We start from the raw sequence: 23,557 nt of genomic DNA, 5'->3' as shown, positions 1-23,557 counted from the left end.
ACCAACCATTTTTCTTCAAGCTTGAGTTGTCCAGCTTCTTTTTAGGCAGCATGTTGTACACTGAAAAGTTTGATTTCGGCTTTGATATCAGTGTGGCTTTTCTGTTACTATACTTGTTCCAGTGGCATATTACAAACATACACCATTATCATACCATACACTGTGGCTCTGCCTTGTTTTGGAACTTCCAAAGGATCGTTTTCAGTAGTTCTGTAGCCCATAGCCTATATATAAACCAATAATGACTTTACATGAACCATTAGGTTTCACGATGGATATATAAATAGAATTGTCATTGTATACATACCATATTTACTACTGCAGAAAATCAGTGAAATGTTCAGAGTCTTTCACAAATTTGAATTGCTCTATATAGTACCATTCAGCCCACAAGAGACCAGTAGTGTAGACTAATTATATTGGCACTTACTGAGACTTTGTTCATTTCAGAACTTCGGACAGCGACATTACTGGAATGTGCCTTTTTACCTCACCTCCCCAGTTTATCTAGCTCTCGGTCTCTTTCTCTATTAGCCTATTCAAATCATTATTTCTGTGCACACTTTTTTCCTAGCTGTGTCTTCTTTCTGATGTTTTTAATTACATTATATTTATATCTTAATGCATCTGCAAGATTTGATGAACACATTGTCATTAATCCATAGTGGAAAAATACTTCAAATTAAATGTAAGAAATTGCAACCATATCCTGCCTGTAAGAGTAACCTATTCCTTTTGAGAAGTAATAACGTTGCTAAATTTGCCATAATTTCTATAATTCAAATTTCACTTGCTTTACAGTGTGTCTTCCGGGCAGAGATGAATTTGAGCTCATTTTCTGCAGTTTTGCATTGTGGACTCTTAGGGCCGCTGTTGGCCAGTGTGTCGAAGGCTGAGAGTAGGTTTGTAGCAGTACCTCCCCTACACCGTCGACATGATAGAGAGAGAACGAGGCGGGCGAAAAGCAGATATTTGGGACATGTACATTTGAAAAACGGAGACGTCGACTTGCAAGTGTGTTCCCTTCCGACTGTGGATTATGCAATTGCTAATTTGATGTTTGACACTGGAATGGATGGAACTTCAGTTTTATGGAATATAACATTGTTGAACCTCTCTGAGAAAAAATCGGATAGAACAATGAGACGGCAAGTACTGTTGTTTATCTCTCTCCTCTCGCTCAGCTCGGTGCTCGGCCAGGTCAGCTACTCAATTCCTGAGGAAATGGCGAAAGGATCGTTAGTCGGCAATATAGCACAGGATTTAGGTTTGGATGTGAAACGACTGAAGTCTGGTAAAGCTCGAATCTATACACGAGACAGTGAAGAGTACATCGAGCTGAATAAAGAGAGAGGAGTCCTCCTTGTCAAAAAGAGAATCGACAGAGAGGCGCTCTGCAGACAGACAACGCCTTGTGCTTTACATTTTCAGATTATTTTAGAGAACCCTATGGAATTTTACACCATCGCAGTCCAGATCACAGATGTTAATGATAATGCACCAACCTTTGAAAAAAGTGAAATGAAATTCAAAATTAGCGAGTCTGCGGTCACTGGGGCAAAATTTGTGCTGGAAAGGGCGGTGGATCGTGATGTTGGAAATAATGATCTTCAAAGCTACGTTTTAAAACCATCTGATAATTTTGCACTAAAACTTCACAATAACGAAGATGGCAATAAAAACGTTGAGATGGTATTGCAGAAGCCCCTAGACAGGGAGAAAGAAGAGCAGGTATCTCTTGTTTTGACGGCGGTAGATGGAGGAGAGCCGCAGATGTCTGGAACAATGCAGATTCTCATTACAGTTTTAGACGCCAATGATAATGCACCTGTTTTTACACAGCCCACGTACAAAGCGACAGTTATCGAGAATTCCCCCAAAGGAACAATTGTGGCTACTGTTAGAGCATCAGATGCAGATCACGGTTCTAACGGTAAAATAACCTATTCAATCACAAATACGTTAGATGATGTAAGGCAAGTGTTTGAGGTAAATACTGAAAGCGGTGAAGTTAGTTTGATTGGAAATGTTGACTTTGAAGAGTCACGAGTATTTCAGATAAACTTACTTGCTAGTGATGACGGAGGACTCACCGATTCTTGTAAATTAATTATCGATGTGGAAGATGTTAATGACAATAAACCTGACATTAACATTATGTCCAAGTCAAATGTGATATCAGAGGATGCCAAACCCAATACCGTCGTTACAATGATACATATTGAGGACCTGGACTCAAGTGAAAACGGAAAAGTGAAGTGTTTTAGCAACGAAAATATACCATTCAGTATGAAAACGTCAACAAATAATTTCTATAGCCTAGTGACAGACAGTGATTTAGACCGAGAGAGAGCATCTGAGTATAATATCATTGTTACCTGCTCTGATGAGGGAGTGCCCTCCCTCTCTAGCAGCGTCACTCTCACCTTACAGATCTCAGATGTGAATGACAACGCGCCTGTCTTTGAGAGGAGCTCATATGAGGCCTACATTGTAGAAAACAACACACCAGGCCTCTCTATATTCACAGTGAAAGCCAGAGACGCTGACTGGAACCAGAATGCCCGTGTTTCTTACATACTGGAGGACTACTCGGTTAACGGAGTGGCCGTCTCCTCATATGTGTCCGTTAGTGCTGATAGTGGAGTCATCCATGCAGTGCGCTCTTTTGACTACGAGCAGATCAAGGATTTCCAGTTCCGTGTCAAAGCGCAGGATGGAGGCTCTCCTCCACTCAGTAGCAATGTGACTGTGAAAATACTGATCCAGGACCAGAATGATAACGCCCCTCAGGTTCTGTACCCAGTCCAGACTGGTGGCTCTCTGGTGGCTGAAATGGTGCCTCGTTCTGCAGATGTGGGCTATCTGGTCACTAAAGTGGTGGCTGTTGATGTGGACTCTGGACAGAATGCCTGGCTCTCCTATAAACTGCAGAAAGCCACAGACAGGGCGCTGTTTGAAGTGGGCTTACAGAATGGGGAAATAAGAACTATCCGCCAAGTCACTGATAAAGATGCTGTGAAACAAAGGCTGACTGTTGTAGTGGAGGACAACGGGCAGCCCTCTCGTTCAGCTACAGTCAATGTTAACGTGGCGGTGGCGGACAGCTTCCCTGAAGTGCTGTCGGAGTTCACTGACTTTACACACGACAAGGAGTACAATGACAACCTGACTTTTTACTTAGTCTTGGCTTTGGCTGTAGTTTCCTTTCTCTTTATCACGTGTTTAGTGGTTATTATATCAGTGAAAATATACAGATGGAGACAGTCTCGCATCCTCTATCACTCCAGTCTCCCGGTGATTCCATATTATCCACCACGTTACTCAGACACTTTGGGGACAGGAACTCTCCCACACGTGTACAATTACGAGGTGTGCAGGACGACTGACTCCAGAAAGAGTGACTGTAAGTTCGGCAGAGTCGGTAGTCAGAACGTGCTGATAATGGACCCCAGTTCTACAGGGACGATGCAGCGGATACAGAGTGAGAAGAGCATCCTGGATGAACCAGACTCTCCTCTAGAGGTTAGTGCGTAGGAAACAATGCTGAAACTTGTTTCACGTGAGATGTATTATTTGATGCAATCGATAGCTTCTGATCGAGTTCCCTTAAACCTGGTGCGCTTGATGCAATTTTTTACAATAGCAATTTTGCTCAGCGTAGCCTACTATTTTATTTTATTTTATTTTTTTAAGTGAAAGCGGCCTGTAGGATTTCATTCTCATAAAATTCAAGCTCTTGGTTTTGGAAAGTGATTATAGGGAAAGGCCATATTGATGTTCATTAGGACATAATGAACCATTTTAGAGTAGTCTCCAGAGGAATAGACATTCCATTTATTCACGTGTCGCTAATGATGATTTTGAACTTATCCTGTCACCAATTGCTCTGTATTTTTATTGCAATCAGTCAGCTTTTGTTTCAGCACCAAGGACAGCGTAAAACCAATACCTCTCTCGCTCGTACTGATGTGTAGGAGTTGTAACTTTTCAAAGCAATGACATTTCACTATTCCCTCTCTCTGTGCCTGTGCGTTTGTGTACATGCGTGCGTGGAGTTGTGTGTCTGTCTTCTGATCTTAAACTCACAGCTAATCCTCTATAATGTCAACGGTCGCTGTATTTTCTAGACTGCAGTGGAGTGTCTTCTTTTATTTTATATAGACCACGCAACATAATTAGTTTGCATTTGTGTATTTATGTGATTCGAATGAAGTGGTTTTTTTTTTTAGTTTGAAAAGGTGAAGTGTAATGCCAAAAAGAAATAATAATGTTGATGTTTGTAAATTGACTTTAAACTGAAACGTACTGTTTTAAAACCCAAACTTCAAACCATTCAGTGTTTTCTGTAATTCAGTACTTTGAACAGAAAGTGACGCTGTTGGCCTCTGGTTTTTCATTTTAAAATATCTATGTGGCTGGTCCTCCCCCATCACTCCCACGTATTAAATAGACCAAGAGATAGGTGTAAAGAGAACAGTACGGGAAATAGAGAACACGAGACATTAAGAAGCTGGATCTCTTGTTTCACAAATTGGGATTATAAATTAACTGACACGAAAGATAACGGAATATATTTTGTTGCCTAAAGGAAGGTAGAGGCGCTTATTTGCGGAGTAAAATGACGGAAGGAACAATGAGACGGCAAGTACTGTTGTTTTTCTCGGTCCTCTCTCTCAGTTCAGTGTTCGGCCAGGTCAGTTACTCCATTCCTGAGGAAATGGCGAAAGGCTCATTAATTGGTAACATCGCCCAGGATTTAGGTTTAGATGTGAAAAGACTGAAATCAGGTAAAGCTCGTGTCTATACAGGAGACGGTGCAGAATATATCGAGCTGAAAAGAGAAAGGGGAGTCCTCCTTATCAAAGAGAGAATAGACAGAGAGGCTTTATGCGGCGAGACGACGCCTTGCGCTTTACATTTCCAAATGATTCTGGAAAATCCAATGGAGTTTTACACTGTTACTATCGAAATTACTGACATAAATGATAACCCACCAACATTTGAGAGAAATGAAATGAAATATGAAATCACCGAATCAGCCGTTGCTGGAGCTCGACTCGTGTTAGAGAAAGCAATAGACAATGATGTTGGTGTCAACACTCTTCACAGCTACACCCTAAAACCCACTGATAATTTCGCTCTTAAAAATTCTGGTCGAGAAGAGGGCAGCAAAAATGTAGAAATAGTATTGCATAAACCATTAGACAGAGAAAGGGAAGAGCATATTTCATTGATATTAATCGCTTTAGATGGTGGTGAGCCTCAGCTTTCAGGGACAATGCAGATTCTAATAACTGTATTAGATGTCAATGATAATGCACCTATTTGTTCTCAACCGGAATACAAGGCAAGTGTTATAGAGAACGCTGGCATTGGAACTGTAGTAACAACAGTTAGCGCATCAGATGCTGATCACGGTATGAATGGAAAAGTAACATATGCTATTCCAAAGTCAGGACCAGCTAGTGTATTTGACATAAGTCGAGAAAACGGTGTGATTACATTGCAGGGAATAATAGATTATGAGAAAAGGAAACAATACGAGATCAACGTCCAAGCTAGTGACCAAGGAGGTCTCTCAGAAGCTTGCAAAGTAATAGTAGAAGTGGTTGATGCAAACGATAACAAGCCATCCATTAACATCATGTCAAGTTCGAATACCATATCTGAGGACGTAAAACCGGGAACGGTTGTAACAATGATGAATATTCAAGATCCGGATTCGAATGAAAATGGCGAAGTCAAATGCGTTTTAAATGAAAATATTCCTTTTTCCATTGTGTCAACGTCAAATAATTTCTTTAGCGTAGTAACAGATAATGAGCTAGACAGAGAGAGAGCTTCTGAGTATAATATCAGTGTGACCTGCTCTGATGAGGGAGTGCCCTCCCTCTCCAGCAGCGTCACTCTCACCTTGCAGATCTCAGATGTGAATGACAACGCGCCTGTCTTTGAGAGGAGCTCATATGAGGCCTACATTGTAGAAAACAACACACCAGGCCTCTCTATATTCACAGTGAAAGCCAGAGACGCTGACTGGAACCAGAATGCCCGTGTTTCTTACATACTGGAGGACTCCTCGGTTAACGGAGTGCCCGTCTCCTCATATGTGTCCGTTAGTGCTGATAGTGGAGTCATCCATGCAGTGCGCTCTTTTGACTACGAGCAGATAAAGGATTTCCAGTTCCGGATCAAAGCGCAGGATGGAGGCTCCCCTCCACTCAGTACCAATGTGACTGTGAAAATACTGATCCAGGACCAGAACGACAACGCCCCTCAGGTTCTGTACCCAGTCCAGACTGGTGGCTCTCTGGTGGCTGAAATGGTGCCTCGTTCAGCAGATGTGGGCTATCTGGTCACTAAAGTGGTGGCTGTTGATGTGGACTCTGGACAGAATGCCTGGCTCTCCTATAAACTGCAGAAAGCCACAGACAGGGCGCTGTTCGAAGTGGGCTTACAGAATGGGGAAATAAGAACTATCCGCCAAGTCACTGATAAAGATGCAGTGAAACAAAGGCTGACTGTTGTAGTGGAGGACAACGGGCAGCCCTCTCGTTCAGCTACAGTCAATGTTAACGTGGCGGTGGCGGACAGCTTCCCTGAAGTGCTGTCGGAGTTCACTGACTTTACACACGACAAGGAGTACAATGACAACCTGACTTTTTACTTAGTCTTGGCTTTGGCTGTAGTTTCCTTTCTCTTCATCACGTGTTTAGTGGTTATTATATCAGTGAAAATATACAGATGGAGACAGTCTCGCATCCTCTATCACTCCAGTCTCCCAGTGATTCCATATTATCCCCCACGTTACTCAGACACTTTGGGGACAGGGACTCTCCCACACGTGTACAATTACGAGGTGTGCAGGACGACTGACTCCAGAAAGAGTGACTGTAAGTTCGGCAGAGCCGGTAGTCAGAACGTGCTGATAATGGACCCCAGTTCTACAGGGACGATGCAGCGGATACAGAGTGAGAAGAGCATCCTAGATGAACCAGATTCTCCTCTAGAGGTTAGAATGTTCACATTTTGATTATATCAAAGTTGTGTTATGTGTTAAATACTGTCATACGCTGACAACATTTCAGCACCGTGGACAGAGACAACATTAGTGTGGGTTTAACCCGCGCTCCCTTTCTCTCTCACTCGCTCCGTCATATGCTACTTGTCATCAAGTGATTCTGTTGTTGGGGACATATGACTTCATTCCTCCGTTTGTTTTGTATGCCAGATTCCTTTTTGTTCATGATTATTAGGTGAACCCTGTCCCATTATTTTCATGTGTCATACTTTATTCCAAGCAATCCATTGCAGTTGCAAGTACTGCCCTAATCCATGATTTCTATGTGGATCTTTTGTTATTTTATTTTATTATTACTATTATTATTATTATTATTATTATTATTATTATTATTATTTAATATTATTATTATTTTTTTTTTATGTCTTGTAGTTTGTATTCTGGACTCAATGGGCCGCTGTCGGCCAGCGTGTTGCTGCTTTAGATCAGATTTGTATCAGAACCTCCCCCGCCATCTCGGTATATTAGAGAAAGAAAGAGCCAGACCGCACTGCTCAGGATACAGACAACACCATCCACGGACACATCGAGCTAATATTCTTTTGATCGAAACGTGTGGATTTTATTGATATTCCTTTTAAGCTCCTTCTTTACACATGACGGCATTTTGTTTGTACAACGGAAAGTAACACGTTTATTGTGGCGCACCATAAATGTCGGACAGAACAATGAGACGGCAAGTACTGTTGTTCATCTTGGTCCTCTCTCTCAACTCGGTGCTCGGCCAGGTCAGCTACTCCATTCCTGAGGAAATGCCAAAAGGTTCTTTAGTCGGTAACATAGCACATGATTTAGGGTTGCATGTGAAAAGACTTAAGTCAGGTAAAGCCCGTATTTATACAGGCGACAGTGCAGAATACATCGAAATGAATAAAGAAAGAGGAGTCATCCTTGTTAAAGAGAGAATCGACAGAGAGGCGCTCTGCGGACAGACGACGCCTTGTGCTTTACATTCTCAGATTATTCTAGAAAATCCCATGGAACTTTTTCGCATAACAGTAGAGATTACCGATATCAACGACAACAGTCCTAGTTTTAAAAATGACGAGAAACGTTTTGAAATTAGCGAATCCGCAGTTACAGGATCTAAATTTGTGTTGGAAAGGGCCGTCGATGCGGACATTGGCTTGAATGGGCTGAAAAATTATACTTTGAAACCTACCGATAATTTTGCCCTGAAACTACAAAGTCAGGCAGACGGGAGTAAAAAGGTGGAAATGGTTTTGCAAAAACCGTTAGATCGAGAGCAGCAGGAACACATATCACTGTTGTTAACAGCTGTAGATGGAGGAGAACCTCAGATGTCTGGCACAGTGAAGATTTATGTGACTGTACTAGATGCAAACGACAATGCTCCGGTTTTTACGCAGTCAGTTTACAAGGCAACCATAACAGAAAATTCTCAGAGGGGAACAATTTTGACTACGGTTAGTGCTTCTGATGCAGACAAAGGCACTAACGGTGAAGTCTCTTATTCAGTGTCGACCACAATGGACAGTGTGTCTGATATATTTCATATAAATGAAAACGGTGAGGTAATATTAATTGGTGAAGTTGACTTTGAAAAAGCCAAACACTACCAAATAGATATTGAAGCAAAAGACAGTGGTGGACTGTCTGATTCCAGTAAAGTTATAGTTGATGTTATTGATATTAATGATAACGTGCCTGTAATCAGTGTACTTTCAAAATCAAATTCAATCCCAGAGGACTCTCCTCTAAATACAGTTATCGTTATGTTTAGTGTACTTGATCCAGATTCTAGCAACAATGGTCAGGTCAACTGTGAAATAACTGGCAACATCCCTTTTACAATCAAAACTACATCAAACGGTTTCTACAGCCTAGTGACAGACAGTGATTTAGACCGAGAGAGAGCCTCTGAGTATAATATTACTGTGACTTGCTCTGATGAGGGAGTGCCCTCCCTCTCCAGCAGAGTCACTCTCACCTTACAGATCTCAGATGTGAATGACAACACGCCTGTCTTTGAGAGGAGCTCATATGAGGCCTACATTGTAGAAAACAACACACCAGGCCTCTCTATATTCACAGTGAAAGCCAGAGACGCTGACTGGAACCAGAATGCCCGTGTTTCTTACATACTGGAGGACTCCTCGGTTAACGGAGTGCCCGTCTCCTCATATGTGTCCGTTAGTGCTGATAGTGGAGTCATCCATGCAGTGCGCTCTTTTGACTACGAGCAGATCAAGGATTTCCAGTTCCGTGTCAAAGCGCAGGATGGAGGCTCTCCTCCACTCAGTAGCAATGTGACTGTGAAAATACTGATCCAGGACCAGAATGACAACGCCCCTCAGGTTCTGTACCCAGTCCAGACTGGTGGCTCTCTGGTGGCTGAAATGGTGCCTCGTTCAGCAGATGTGGGCTATCTGGTCACTAAAGTGGTGGCTGTTGATGTGGACTCTGGACAGAATGCCTGGCTCTCCTATAAACTGCAGAAAGCCACAGACAGGGCGCTGTTTGAAGTGGGCTTGCAGAATGGGGAAATAAGAACTATCCGCCAAGTCACTGATAAAGATGCTGTGAAACAAAGGCTGACTGTTGTAGTGGAGGACAACGGGCAGCCCTCTCGTTCAGCTACAGTCAGTGTTAACGTGGCGGTGGCAGACAGCTTCCCTGAAGTGCTGTCGGAGTTCACTGACTTTACACACGACAAGGAGTACAATGACAACCTGACTTTTTACTTAGTCTTGGCTTTGGCTGTAGTTTCCTTTCTCTTCATCACGTGTTTAGTGGTTATTATATCAGTGAAAATATACAGATGGAGACAGTCTCGCATCCTCTATCACTCCAGTCTCCCGGTGATTCCTTATTATCCACCACGTTACTCAGACACTTTGGGGACAGGGACTCTCCCACATGTGTACAATTACGAGGTGTGCAGGACGACTGACTCCAGAAAGAGTGACTGTAAATTCGGCAGAGCCGGTAGTCAGAATGTGCTGATAATGGACCCCAGTTCTACAGGGACGATGCAGTGGATACAGAGTGAAAAGAGCATCCTGGATGAACCAGATTCACCCTTAGAGGTCAGACCCTTTGAACACAAGGGACACACACACACATATCTCTCTCTCACTCTATCACTCTTTTGGGTTTATTTTACTATAGAGGTCTCTTTATTTGTTTGAACTTTTTGTAAACATATATTTTATCCCACACAGACATAGGTCAATTTGGCAACCTAAGTAATTATTCATGGTGATATACTTTATTTCAATCATCCACTGTTGACTCTCTACAACATGTCAGTTGACTGTAAACAAGATTTGTTTCAACAGAGAAGTAACATGTATTCAACTAACCACTAGCTGTAAGGGGCAACTAATCAGTAGACTTCATCAACTGATTAGCTGTTGACTGTAAGCTAGAAAGAAACGCATTCCTACATTTGGAATAGTTTTATGAATGAATTACCTTACTGGCCTACAACGCTAACTAACCAATCTTTTGTATGTGTCTAATTGTAAACCTAACTGTAATCCTAACCCTAACCTTTACCAAGTTCCTTTACCTGCCTAACCCTAACCCATTTCTTTTATGTGCCTAAACTTAATCCTAACATTAACCAAAGTTGTTAATAGTCTACCAGCAGTCTATTGTTAGTAGATAAGACTTGTGTTGGAAGTGCATCAGGTATTCCAGTACCACATGTGCTCTTGGAGGAAAATTACTATAAAGAAAAACTGAAAAGATCCTGGCACCTCAGTGGTATATGTGGAACAAAAATTCAGTTCTAGGCACTTGTTTGAATTTGAAAAGTTAAAAGCCTTTATCGGATGGGCTAAAACACTAAAAACATTAAAAACAGCAGCACTTACGCGTATTGGCTATTCAGCCTTCATCAAAGCGCTCTATAGACAAAGGTAGTCTGGCCTAATTATAAGGTCTTGACCCCTGTGCTACAATGCATGAAGTCCCAGTGGCCTCTATAGGAGGAGTTGAGATGATACAAATGTGTGGAGGATACATCCCCTAAACTGAAATATCAAATAGCATCCACTTTGACAACAATATATCAATCATGAGCAGTTACAGTCATATAAGCAATCAGAATGATAATCAACAAACCTCCATTCACACTGATATGCAGAACATATATATTCATGAAGACAATCCTCATCAGATGTGCATCCTGCAATATAAGAGAGAACATAATCTTATGACACTTAATATAGCTTCACACACCCTATGGAATAAAAACATATCTAGTTGGCTTCATGATTGGCAGCTCAATGATTGGGACTATTCACTGATAGAATTACAACAGGCAGGATAGCTAAAGAAAAGGTGAAAAGTTATTTTTTTCATTAAGCCCTGGGTAAGTGGTGGCCCAGTTGCAGCATGGAATTTGAATCTGCTACACCAGGTCCATTCTTGTTCCATCACGGTCTGCTGGTTGTGTTGCACCTATCTACATAGTTTTGCTTATTTTTCCATAAACTACTCAAGCTAGCGTGAGGAACATTAATGTACCATATAGGGTCCTTATGTCACTTTTTGTGAGCATAGGCATACTGTAGCCAAATAGAAGGCTTCTCAGCAGCTATACATAGATAACCTCTTTTCTAACATTTATTTGAAAGATACTGGTTTATGTATCCTCTATTTTGTTTACTGACATGGTAAATTACTATACTAAGCAAAATCTTGGCATTTATATACGTTTATATGGCTCAAATACACAACAGACCGCTCCATGGTCCAGCAAAAATAGAAGCCATGCATATCTCCAAAGTTGCGGCTCCGTTTCACATCCGGCAACGTGCTGCGTGCGCGGCCAGTGGAGCAGGCTCCATTGAAGTAAATGGCTGCATATCTGATCTGACCCTTACGACACACATGGATGGAACAGAAACACACCTGGTGTAGCTCAGCCGTAAAGCTGACCCCTGGAGGCTCTGTGAACACTTTAGAGTACAGTCACTATATACAATATCCCAATTATGCTTAATGATGTTTTTGACCTGGACCACCTCCCTACTATGCATTGTAACAAAATAGGGTTTGAAGGTCTCCTTTTATTTGATTTTGTAATTAAGGAGGTAATATCTTTACGGGTTATGATAGAGTAGCTGTTCTATCATAAGCACAACTGAGCTTTTGAGGCTGGCAACCTCTGTCTCTGAAACGGTGGTACAGAGCAGTTGACTGAGTATAGAAATCCTGGTCAGTATAACAGATATGCCTTAACTTTTGAAATTGCCCGTATGGGATATTGTCAATAACACCATGAGGATGGAAACTACTAGCATACAAAATTATATTTTGATCTGTGGCTTTTCTGTAAATGGAATGAGATTGAGGTTCTCATTGGTGGTATTGACGTAAGAATGGAAATATAGTAATTTGTGTTCTGAACCAGAAAAAAGTAGGATAATGTCATCTATGTATCTGCCCCACCAGGCAGTTTTGTCCCTGAATATATTTGAAGCAGAGTAGATGTACTGTTGCTCCCAAAGTCCTAAGAATAAAAGTGCATAATTAGGTACAAAGCAAGAACCCATCAGAGTTCCTTTCTCCTGTTTATACAGATAATCCTGGAATAGGGAGACATTATTCTTTAGGTTCTACTCTGCAAGTTTGACAATAAGGTCATCAGGGGGCGTAAGATTCTCTGACCGTGGTTTTAAATAGTGTCTCAGAGCATGGTTTTGCCTGTTCAGATGACACGTTGACGATTGGGTAGGACTACCTGTCGCCTATACTACAGTGGAGTGTTGTGTTGTTGACTACAAAGACAGAGCTGCATGCAGATGACCTGTCATCCTCTTACACATTGATACTGTTGTGTATTACTGCATTTTTCAGTTTGTCCTTGATGGCTTGTGGTCATCCCTTCCTGTACTACATGACTGCATGTAACTGTCAGTCCTGAGCCTCATTGAAGTATACTTCCGTGTAGCTTTTAGAAATTATAGTCAGTATACAACAGAAACACAGCACTGTATCTACCTTCCACAGATAAAAAATCCCATAAGTGTTTCTGAAGCCCTAGATGTAGCAATATCATTTTAAGTTTTGAATGTACTGTTTTTATATTTGTCACTGTTCTTGTTCTAAAGTATGTGCTTGAAATACAGACTTGCATAGTTAGTAAAACACTATATTTTAAATAACTCACAAAACAATTGTGTGAGATCCTACTTTACATTACAGGTCTAATCTGTGGAAAGTAAATAGACATTTGTTGGAAAATAAACAGTACTATGCTATGTTTCAGTGAAGCTGCTTGTGTGAAGATGATGGGTCATCTATAAGCAGCTGTGCTCCATCTTTGTAGCCAACAACTCAAAGTTCAGGGGAACACCCTTTTCATAGGCCAACTTACCAAATCTTTAGTGAGTTATTGCTGACAAGGCTGCCAATGCTATGCCAGGGTGCCTGTCTGTAAATTTATGTTGCGCTCCACTGTAGCATAACCAGGGTGTTTTGCCCAATGGTCCACGTATCAGATGAATAGGCAAAAATTGTTTGTCTGTCTTCCTGTAAAGTTATAAAATCCAGATAGTAAGTAAATAATTCAATAAATACCAAAAATAACTTCTTCCACGAATTTACTTATAAGTGAATAATTACTTGGGTTACCAAACTGACCTCTACCTCTATTCTTCCAATAAATACTAATTTTGCAGCTCTTTCCGGGAAACTTGCAGTTTCTTATCAATTCCACCAAACTGAGGTCTTTTATTTTCTATATGACTACTACATAATTTCATGGCTCTATGAAACTCCTAAAGAAATGACCAGGTACTTATCAACTCCACCAACTGAACTCTTTCTCCATTTTCCTTGTAATTAGTACATAATGTCATGGTTCTTTCCAGGAGATTCCCCAATAAGTTAGTTACATGTAAATTGTTTTTAGGAAATTATCTGGAAAATGCGGACCTAGAAGATAGTGTTATATGTGGCGACATTTATCAATTGCATGTTTGTATTATAAAATCATCTAAAATCTAATTTGTAACCACCGTCATATTGAACCTCATAGCTTACATGTATGATTTCATTGTTTTCTGCAATTCAAGTGTTTGGACTCTTAGGGCCGCTGTTGACCAGTGCCTTGTAGTTTTCAAGCAGATATGTTTCATACCCCCCCCCCCCCCCCCCCCACACACACACACACACATCTCGTTATATTAAAGAGGGAAACAGTCGGACATATAGCACACCGCCCTCGTTACGGGAAGCAAAACACTTAGAGCTACGATTCTTTTGTTTCTGATGCAAGGAATATGGAGAAATTCAGTTTAATACCTGGCTCTTAAATCCTATGGAAAAGAAGGATCTTATCACTTTGGAATACAACGTATTATTTTTTGGAAGATAAAATGTCGGACAGAACAATGAGACGGCAAGTACTGTTGTTTATCTCGATTTTCTCTCTCAGTTTAGTGCGCGGACAGGTCAGCTACTCCATTCCTGAAGAAATGGCAAAAGGCTCTTTAGTCGGCAACGTCGCACATGATTTAGGGCTCGATGTGAAAAGACTGAAGTCAGGTAAAGCACGCATCTATACAGGAGACAGCGCAGAATACATCGAGCTGAATAAAGAAAAAGGAGTACTCCTTGTGAAAGAGAGAATCGACAGAGAAGCGCTCTGCGGACAGACGACGCCTTGTGCTTTACATCTCCAAATTACACTCGAAGATCCTATTGAATTCTATACTGTTACAGTCGAAATAAATGACATCAACGATAATACACCCAGCTTTAAAAAGGATGAGATGAAATTTAGAATTAGTGAGTCGGCTGTAGTCGGAGCAAAATTTGTTCTAGAAAGAGCCGTGGACCTGGATGTTGGTGTGAATGGACTGCAAACATATTCGTTAAAACCCACAGACAATTTCCACCTAAAATTGCAAAATCAGCAAGACGGTAGCAAAAAGGTTGAGATGGTGTTGCAAAAACATCTAGATAGAGAAACGGAAGAGCACCTCTCTTTAACTCTCACGGCTACTGATGGTGGCGATCCGCAGCTTTCGGGAACAATGAGAGTAGAAATTTATGTGCTAGATGTCAATGACAATGCCCCAGTATTTACGCAGGAAGTCTATAAAGCTATTATAATGGAGACGGCTTCAAAGGGCACGATTTTAAGTACCGTTAGTGCCACTGATGCAGATCAGGGTTCAAATGGTAAAGTATCATATTCATTAACAAACACGTTAGATGATGTTTCTGTCATGTTTGAAATCGATGAAGATAATGGCGTGGTAGCATTAACTGGCAACCTGGATTATGAAAAAGCACGGCATTATGAGATTCATGTACAAGCAAGTGATGATGGAGGACTAACAGACTCGTGTAAGATCATTGTTGAGGTGACAGATACCAACGATAATCACCCATCTATTAATATCATGTCCAAAACCAATGCAATATCAGAAAATTCCCAGCCAGGAACAGTGGTAACTATTATTAACGTGCAAGACCCAGATTCCGGTGAAAATGGCAAAGTCACGTGTAATATTAATGAATACATTCCATTTATGATGAAAACAACGTCAAAAAATTTCTTTAGCTTAGTGACAGATAGTGATTTGGACAGAGAGAGAGCCTCTGCGTATAATATCAGTGTGACCTGCTCTGATGAGGGAGTGCCCTCCCTCTCCAGCAGCGTCACTCTCACCTTACAGATCTCAGATGTGAATGACAACGCGCCTGTCTTTGATAGGAGCTCATATGAGGCCTACATTGTAGAAAACAACACACCAGGCCTCTCTATATTCACAGTGAAAGCCAGAGACGCTGACTGGAACCAGAATGCCCGTGTTTCTTACATACTGGAGGACTCCTCGGTTAACGGAGTGGCCGTCTCCTCATATGTGTCCGTTAGTGCTGATAGTGGAGTCATCCATGCAGTGCGCTCTTTTGACTACGAGCAGATCAAGGATTTCCAGTTTCGCGTCAAAGCGCAGGATGGAGGCTCTCCTCCACTCAGTAGCAATGTGACTGTGAAAATACTGATCCAGGACCAGAACGACAACGCCCCTCAGGTTCTGTACCCAGTCCAGACTGGTGGCTCTCTGGTGGCTGAAATGGTGCCTCGTTCAGCAGATGTGGGCTATCTGGTCACTAAAGTGGTGGCTGTTGATGTGGACTCTGGACAGAATGCCTGGCTCTCCTATAAACTGCAGAAAGCCACAGACCGGGCGCTGTTTGAAGTGGGCTTACAGAATGGGGAAATAAGAACTATCCGCCAAGTCACTGATAAAGATGCTGTGAAACAAAGGCTGACTGTTGTAGTGGAGGACAACGGGCAGCCCTCTCGTTCAGCTACAGTCAATGTTAACGTGGCGGTGGCGGACAGCTTCCCTGAAGTGCTGTCGGAGTTCACTGACTTTACACACGACAAGGAGTACAATGACAACCTGACTTTTTACTTAGTCTTGGCTTTGGCTGTAGTTTCCTTTCTCTTCATCACGTGTTTAGTAGTTATTATATCAGTGAAAATACACAGATGGAGACAGTCTCGCATCCTCTATCACTCCAATCTCCCGGTGATTCCATATTATCCACCACGTTACTCAGACACTTTGGGGACAGGGACTCTCCCACACGTGTACAATTACGAGGTGTGCAGGACGACTGACTCCAGAAAGAGTGACTGTAAGTTCGGCAGAGCCGGTAGTCAGAACGTGCTGATAATGGACCCCAGTTCTACAGGGACGATGCAGCGGATACAGAGTGAGAAGAGCATCCTGGATGAACCAGACTCTCCTCTAGAGGTTAGAAAGTTGTAACCGTCTCTTTCCTATTTCCAATCATTTTGTGCAAATCAAGATCATGTTACTGGTGCATTCGTTTCAGCTAAGGTATGCGTCTCAAACCATGTGCCACGGAAGACCAAGTGTATTCAGGTTTTCATTCCAATCAAACACTACACCAGGTAATTTCACTGCACACCTTCAACCACAGAAGACATTAAGTGAAATAACTAGTCGCAGTCTTTGGTTGGAACGAAAACCTGTATTTTCTCGGCCCTCCATGGCACATGATTTGAGACCCCTGATCTAAGGCGACTCCACGCTTGTCTTTTCAGCACCTCGGAGAGCGACAATGTAGGCTACCAAGTCCTGTACATCCATTTGTATTGTGTTTTCATTTTTCGGTCTCTGACGTTCTTGGCTTCCTGTCTGGCACTAGTTTTGGAGTGTAATTCATTAACACATTGCTTTTCTATTTCCAGCATTCAAAAGTGTTGCTGATCCATCTGAACGCAATATTATCAAAGTATACTTTTTGGAAATTATAATGTGCTGAATTAATGTCCAAATTTGCTCTAATTTTAATCCCACTTGATAGCCAGTGTGACTTTGCACAAACTCGGTTTGTTTTGACATTATTTGCTGTAGTTTTTATTTTGAACTCAAAGGGCCGCTGTTGGACAGCGTGTTGACATTGTATTATAGAGGTTTAGTAGGTCCTCCCCCATCATGTCGATATATTGGAGAGAATAAGAGAGAGGCAGAACGCAGTCCGCTCACAGAGAACACTGAAGAAGGGGAAAGCTGGAAACATTCTTTTGTTCCCTATATGTGGATTGTGGGTGATTTTTGTTATCTCCCTGCGAATCGAATTAAGTATTAACTGCATCGTGGATAATAGTTTTCTTTCAGTGGTGCAGGAAGAAATATCGGACAGAACAATGAGACGGCAAGTACTGTTGTTTATCTCGGTCCTCTCTCTCAGCTCGGTGCTCGGACAGGTCAGCTACTCCATTCCTGAGGAAATGGCGAAAGGCTCTTTAGTTGGTAACATAGCACAGGATTTAGGGTTAGATTTAAAAAGGCTGAAATCAGGTAAAGCCCGTGTCTATACAGGAGACAGTGCAGAATACATCGAGCTGAATAAAGAAAGGGGAGTCCTCCTTATCAAAGACAGGATAGACAGAGAGGCGTTATGTGGAGAGACGACGCCTTGTGCGTTACATTTCCAGATAATTCTGGAAAATCCAATGGAATTGTTCCGTGTAACCGTAGAAATCACAGACATAAACGATAATACTCCCAGTTTTACAAACGCTGAAAAACGTTTTGAAATTAGCGAGTCTGCTGTTATAGGATCTAAATTCGTATTAGAGAAAGCAATTGATTCCGACATTGGGTTAAATGGCCTACAAAGCTACTCGCTTAGACCCACTGACAACTTTGTTTTGAAACTAGAAAATCAGGCAGACGGAAGTAAAAAGGTAGAAATGGTTCTGCAGAAGTCCCTAGATCGAGAAAAGCATGAACAGATATCGCTAGTGTTAACTGCAATGGACGGAGGAGAGCCGCAGATGTCAGGGACAATGCAGATATATGTCAACGTGTTAGACGCGAATGACAATGCCCCTAGTTTCACTAAACCACTGTACAAAGCAAAAATAATTGAAAATTCTCCTAAGGGAACCAGCATAACTATTGTTAGTGCATCTGATGACGACATCGGCTCAAATGGAGCAGTATCATATCTGATTTCTAGCAGCAAACGTCTTTTATCAGAACTGTTTCAAATCGATAGAAAAAGTGGTGAGATTATCCTACTCGGTCAAATAGATTATGAAAAAGCGAAGCACTATCAAATAGATATTGAAGCTGTAGACAATGGAGGACTCTCTGATTCCACTAAGGTAATAGTTGATGTTATTGATATTAATGATAATAGCCCTCAGATGAACATAGTTTCTAAATCAGAGTCTATATTAGAGGACTCACCTCCAAACACTGTAATCGCTATGTTAAGTGTGAATGATCCGGACTCTGAGAATAATGGAGAGGTACAGTGCCGCATAAATGATAACATCCCGTTTAAAATAGAAACTGCATTAAATGGATTTTATAGTTTAGTTACAGAGATAGCTTTGGACCGGGAGGTCGCTTCCCAATATAATATCACTGTGACCTGCTCTGATGAGGGAGTGCCCTCCCTCTCCAGCAGCGTCACTCTCACCTTACAGATCTCAGATGTTAATGACAACGCGCCTGTCTTTGAGAGGAGCTCATATGAGGCCTACATTGTAGAAAACAACACACCAGGCCTCTCTGTATTCACAGTGAAAGCCAGAGACGCTGATTGGAACCAGAATGCCCGTGTTTCTTACATACTGGAGGACTCCTCGGTTAACGGAGTGCCCGTCTCCTCATATGTGTCCGTTAGTGCTGATAGTGGAGTCATCCATGCAGTGCGCTCTTTTGACTACGAGCAGATCAAGGATTTCCAGTTTCGCGTCAAAGCGCAGGATGGAGGCTCTCCTCCACTCAGTAGCAATGTGACTGTGAAAATACTGATCCAGGACCAGAATGACAACGCCCCTCAGGTTCTGTACCCAGTCCAGACTGGTGGTTCTCTGGTGGCTGAAATGGTGCCTCGTTCAGCAGATATGGGATATCTAGTCACTAAAGTGGTGGCTGTTGATGTGGACTCTGGACAGAATGCCTGGCTCTCCTATAAACTGCAGAAAGCCACAGACAGGGCGCTGTTTGAAGTGGGCTTACAGAATGGGGAAATAAGAACTATCCGCCAAGTCACTGATAAAGATGCTGTGAAACAAAGGCTGGCTGTTGTAGTGGAGGACAACGGGCAGCCCTCTCGTTCAGCTACAGTCAATGTTAACGTGGCGGTGGCGGACAGCTTCCCTGAAGTGCTGTCGGAGTTCACTGACTTTACACACGACAAGGAGTACAATGACAACCTGACTTTTTACTTAGTCTTGGCTTTGGCTGTAGTTTCCTTTCTCTTCATCACGTGTTTAGTGGTTATTATATCAGTGAAAATATACAGATGGAGACAGTCTCGCATCCTCTATCACTCCAGTCTCCCGGTGATTCCATATTATCCACCACGTTACTCAGACACTTTGGGGACAGGGACTCTCCCACATGTGTACAATTACGAGGTGTGCAGGACGACTGACTCCAGAAAGAGTGACTGTAAGTTCGGCGGAGCCGGTAGTCAGAACGTGCTGATAATGGACCCCAGTTCTACAGGGACGATGCAGCGGATACAGAGTGAGAAGAACATCCTGGATGAACCAGACTCTCCTCTAGAGGTTGGTTATTTGGCGTTTGGTTCAGTTGTAAATTGTTTGCATGTCTATGGCTTAATAATTGGTAAACAGGCGCTCTTTATCTTCAGGCACAAATCAGTACCGTGGACAGCGACAGTGCTTTGCCGCATCAACATACTGTATGTTCTCCATTGCCAAGATACTTTTGTTGATGACTCGTGTTTGTGTGTGTGTGTGTGTGTGTGGTGGGGGGTGGGGGGGGGGGGGGGGGTCGGCTGTATCAATATTTAGAGGTGGCGTGATAGATGAACATATAGAATTTTTTACATTATGAATTGGGCAACTCAACCTTTTTTCTTTTTTTGTGTGTGTGTATCTTCTTAAACATCTTTTTGATAACCTTTACATGTTTTCAAGGGTTTGCATGTTGATGGCCCCCATTTTCATTTTTCTTTGGACAACGCTCCATGTTTTTGTTAGCCTGCATATCACAAGAACTCCAATTTTCATTTCCTCTGTTTCATAAAGGTATATAACAATACAAAGTAAGTTCTTTCTAATTTGTTATGTAAGCACATTACAACCTGAAAAGCTTCAACTATTTGATCGCTATTTCTCCTAGTCCATAAGATAAATTATATATTCCCGTTTACAGTTTTCTTCTCTCCCAGAGTTTTCTGTAGTTCAATACATTGTACTCTTAGGGCCGCTGTTGGCCAGTGTGTTGATGTTTCATTGCAGATTCAAAGACAAACCTCCCCCATTCTCTTGATAGAGAAAGGCAGACGCCGTCAGTATCTCAGAGTGCACTAAAACGAGGACAGCGCTGACGTTCATTTTGTACCAATGTTGTCGATTATGGAACTACGTCCTTTCATATTTTGTTTTTTAATCTAAGGGATCAAAAATATCTGACCATTTTGGAATATAACTCCTTTTATTAAGTTTCGCGTGGGAAATGTCGGACATAACAATGAGACGGCAAGTACTGTTGTTTTTCTCGGTTCTCTCTCTCAGTTCAGTGCTCGGGCAGGTCAGCTACTCCATTCCTGAGGAAATGGCGAAAGGCTCTTTAGTCGGTAACATACCTCAGGATTTAGGTTTGGATATTAAACGATTGAAATCAGGTAAAGCTCGTATTTATACAGGAGACAGTGCGGAATACATCGAGCTAAATAAAGACAGAGGATTCCTCCTTATCAAAGAGAGAATAGACAGGGAGGCGATTTGCAGACAGACAACGCCTTGTGCTTTACATTTTCAGATTATTTTGGAAAATCCTATGGAATTTTACAGTATCACAGTTGAGATTACAGACATCAATGATAACCCTCCATCTTTTGAAAAAAATGAAGTCAATTTTAAAATCAGTGAATCCGCTGTGAGTGGAGCAAAATTTGTTTTAGATAGGGCAATTGATCTTGATGTCGGCAAAAATGGTCTTCAAAACTACGAGCTTAAGCCAACCGATAATTTTGCACTTAAACTGTACAGTCAAGCCGATGGAACAACAAAGGTTGAAATGGTTTTGCAAAACCCTCTCGATAGGGAGAAACAAGAGCTCATATCTTTAGTTTTAACGGCTGTAGATGGAGGAGACCCGCAGATGTCAGGAACAATGCAGATTCTCATCACAGTGTTAGATGCCAATGATAACGCGCCTGTTTTTTCACAGCCCAACTACAAAGCCACCGTTATTGAAAATGCCCCACAAGGGACAGTTGTCACCAGTGTTAGTGCATCAGATGCAGATCATGGAACGAATGGTAGAATAAAATATTCAATATCAAATATTTTAGATCATGCCCATGGACTGTTTGAGGTAAACGAAGACAGTGGCGAAATTATATTGATTGGAAATATTGACTATGAAAATGCACGTAATTACCACATAAATTTACGTGCAAGTGATGACGGTGGACTTACAGATTCTTGTAAAGTCATAGTTGACGTGGTGGATATGAATGACAACAAACCTACCATTAGTATAATGTCCAAATCAAACGTGATATCTGAGGACTCTAAGCCGAATACCGTTGTAACAATGATGAACGTACAAGACCCAGATTCAAATGAAAACGGCAAAGTCCATTGTTTTATTAACGACAATACTCCTTTAACCATAATGTCGACATCAAATAATTTCTATAGCCTAATAACAGACAGTGATTTGGACAGAGAGAGAGCCTCCGAGTATAACATCACTGTGACTTGCTCTGATGAGGGAGTGCCCTCCCTCTCCAGCAGCGTCACTCTCACCTTACAGATCTCAGATGTGAATGACAACGCGCCTGTCTTTGAGAGGAGCTCATATGAGGCCTACATTGTAGAAAACAACACACCAGGCCTCTCTATATTCACAGTGAAAGCCAGAGACGCTGATTGGAACCAGAATGCCCGTGTTTCTTACATACTGGAGGACTCCTCGGTTAACGGAGTGGCCGTCTCCTCATATGTGTCCGTTAGTGCTGATAGTGGAGTCATCCATGCAGTGCGCTCTTTTGACTACGAGCAGATCAAGGATTTCCAGTTCCGGATCAAAGCGCAGGATGGAGGCTCTCCTCCACTCAGTAGCAATGTGACTGTGAAAATAATGATCCAGGACCAGAATGACAACGCCCCTCAGGTTCTGTACCCAGTCCAGACTGGCGGCTCTCTGGTGGCTGAAATGGTACCTCGTTCAGCAGATGTGGGCTATCTGGTCACTAAAGTGGTGGCTGTTGATGTGGACTCTGGACAGAATGCCTGGCTCTCCTATAAACTGCAGAAAGCCACAGACAGGGCGCTGTTTGAAGTGGGCTTACAGAATGGGGAAATAAGAACTATCCGCCAAGTCACTGATAAAGATGCTGTGAAACAAAGGCTGACTGTTGTAGTGGAGGACAACGGGCAGCCCTCTCGTTCAGCTACAGTCAATGTTAACGTGGCGGTGGCGGACAGCTTCCCTGAAGTGCTGTCGGAGTTCACTGACTTTACACACGACAAGGAGTACAATGACAACCTGACTTTTTACTTAGTCTTGGCTTTGGCTGTAGTTTCCTTTCTCTTTATCACGTGTTTAGTGGTTATTATATCAGTGAAAATATACAGATGGAGACAGTCTCGCATCCTCTATCACTCCAATCTCCCGGTGATTCCATATTATCCACCACGTTACTCAGACACTTTGGGGACAGGAACTCTCCCACACGTGTACAATTACGAGGTGTGCAGGACGACTGACTCCAGAAAGAGTGACTGTAAGTTCGGCAGAGCCGGTAGTCAGAACGTGCTGATAATGGACCCCAGTTCTACAGGGACGATGCAGCGGATACAGAGTGAGAAGAGCATCCTGGATGAACCAGACTCTCCTCTAGAGGTTAGAATGTCATACTGATAATGAAATTGTACTTTCACAAAATGATAATATTTTTACTGTCATGTACCTTTTTGGTGTAATATAAAGTATGATTCAT

The 23,557-nt window shown here is 42.1% G+C and overlaps 6 protein-coding genes across 6 annotated transcripts; all 6 read left to right on the top strand.

The window, feature by feature from the left end:
• Positions 1-1,140: 1,140 nt before the first annotated feature.
• Positions 1,141-3,537, top strand: LOC144542449 (protocadherin beta-4-like). Its single transcript, XM_078289267.1, has 2 exons — positions 1,141-1,461; positions 2,749-3,537. The coding sequence occupies exons 1-2, from the start codon at positions 1,141-1,143 to the stop codon at positions 3,535-3,537; spliced, it is 1,110 nt and encodes a 369-aa protein (XP_078145393.1).
• Positions 3,538-4,621: 1,084 nt separating this feature from the next.
• LOC144542448 (protocadherin gamma-A1-like) lies at positions 4,622-7,630 on the top strand. The gene is made up of 3 exons (XM_078289266.1): positions 4,622-4,965; positions 6,247-7,015; positions 7,553-7,630. The coding sequence occupies exons 1-3, from the start codon at positions 4,622-4,624 to the stop codon at positions 7,628-7,630; spliced, it is 1,191 nt and encodes a 396-aa protein (XP_078145392.1).
• Positions 7,631-7,737: 107 nt separating this feature from the next.
• On the top strand, positions 7,738-10,236 carry LOC144542447 (protocadherin gamma-A12-like). Its single transcript, XM_078289265.1, has 2 exons — positions 7,738-8,074; positions 9,359-10,236. The coding sequence occupies exons 1-2, from the start codon at positions 7,738-7,740 to the stop codon at positions 10,234-10,236; spliced, it is 1,215 nt and encodes a 404-aa protein (XP_078145391.1).
• Positions 10,237-13,847: 3,611 nt separating this feature from the next.
• Positions 13,848-16,854, top strand: LOC144542446 (protocadherin gamma-A12-like). The gene is made up of 3 exons (XM_078289264.1): positions 13,848-13,855; positions 14,499-14,783; positions 16,071-16,854. Exons 1-3 carry the CDS (start codon positions 13,848-13,850, stop codon positions 16,852-16,854), a joined length of 1,077 nt encoding a protein of 358 aa, XP_078145390.1.
• A 905-nt stretch (positions 16,855-17,759) lies between these two features.
• Positions 17,760-20,785, top strand: LOC144542445 (protocadherin beta-4-like). Its single transcript, XM_078289262.1, has 3 exons — positions 17,760-18,076; positions 19,358-20,144; positions 20,774-20,785. The coding sequence occupies exons 1-3, from the start codon at positions 17,760-17,762 to the stop codon at positions 20,783-20,785; spliced, it is 1,116 nt and encodes a 371-aa protein (XP_078145388.1).
• Positions 20,786-21,060: 275 nt separating this feature from the next.
• On the top strand, positions 21,061-23,478 carry LOC144542444 (protocadherin beta-16-like). The gene has a single exon (XM_078289261.1). It carries the CDS (start codon positions 21,061-21,063, stop codon positions 23,476-23,478), a length of 2,418 nt encoding a protein of 805 aa, XP_078145387.1.
• Positions 23,479-23,557: the final 79 nt, after the last annotated feature.

This window comes from Centroberyx gerrardi, chromosome 16 (genome assembly GCF_048128805.1).
Source record: "Centroberyx gerrardi isolate f3 chromosome 16, fCenGer3.hap1.cur.20231027, whole genome shotgun sequence".
Classification (NCBI taxonomy): Eukaryota; Metazoa; Chordata; class Actinopteri; order Beryciformes; family Berycidae; genus Centroberyx; species Centroberyx gerrardi.
Note: the sequence above shows the minus strand (reverse complement) of the source record. Positions and strands in the feature narration are given on the sequence as shown.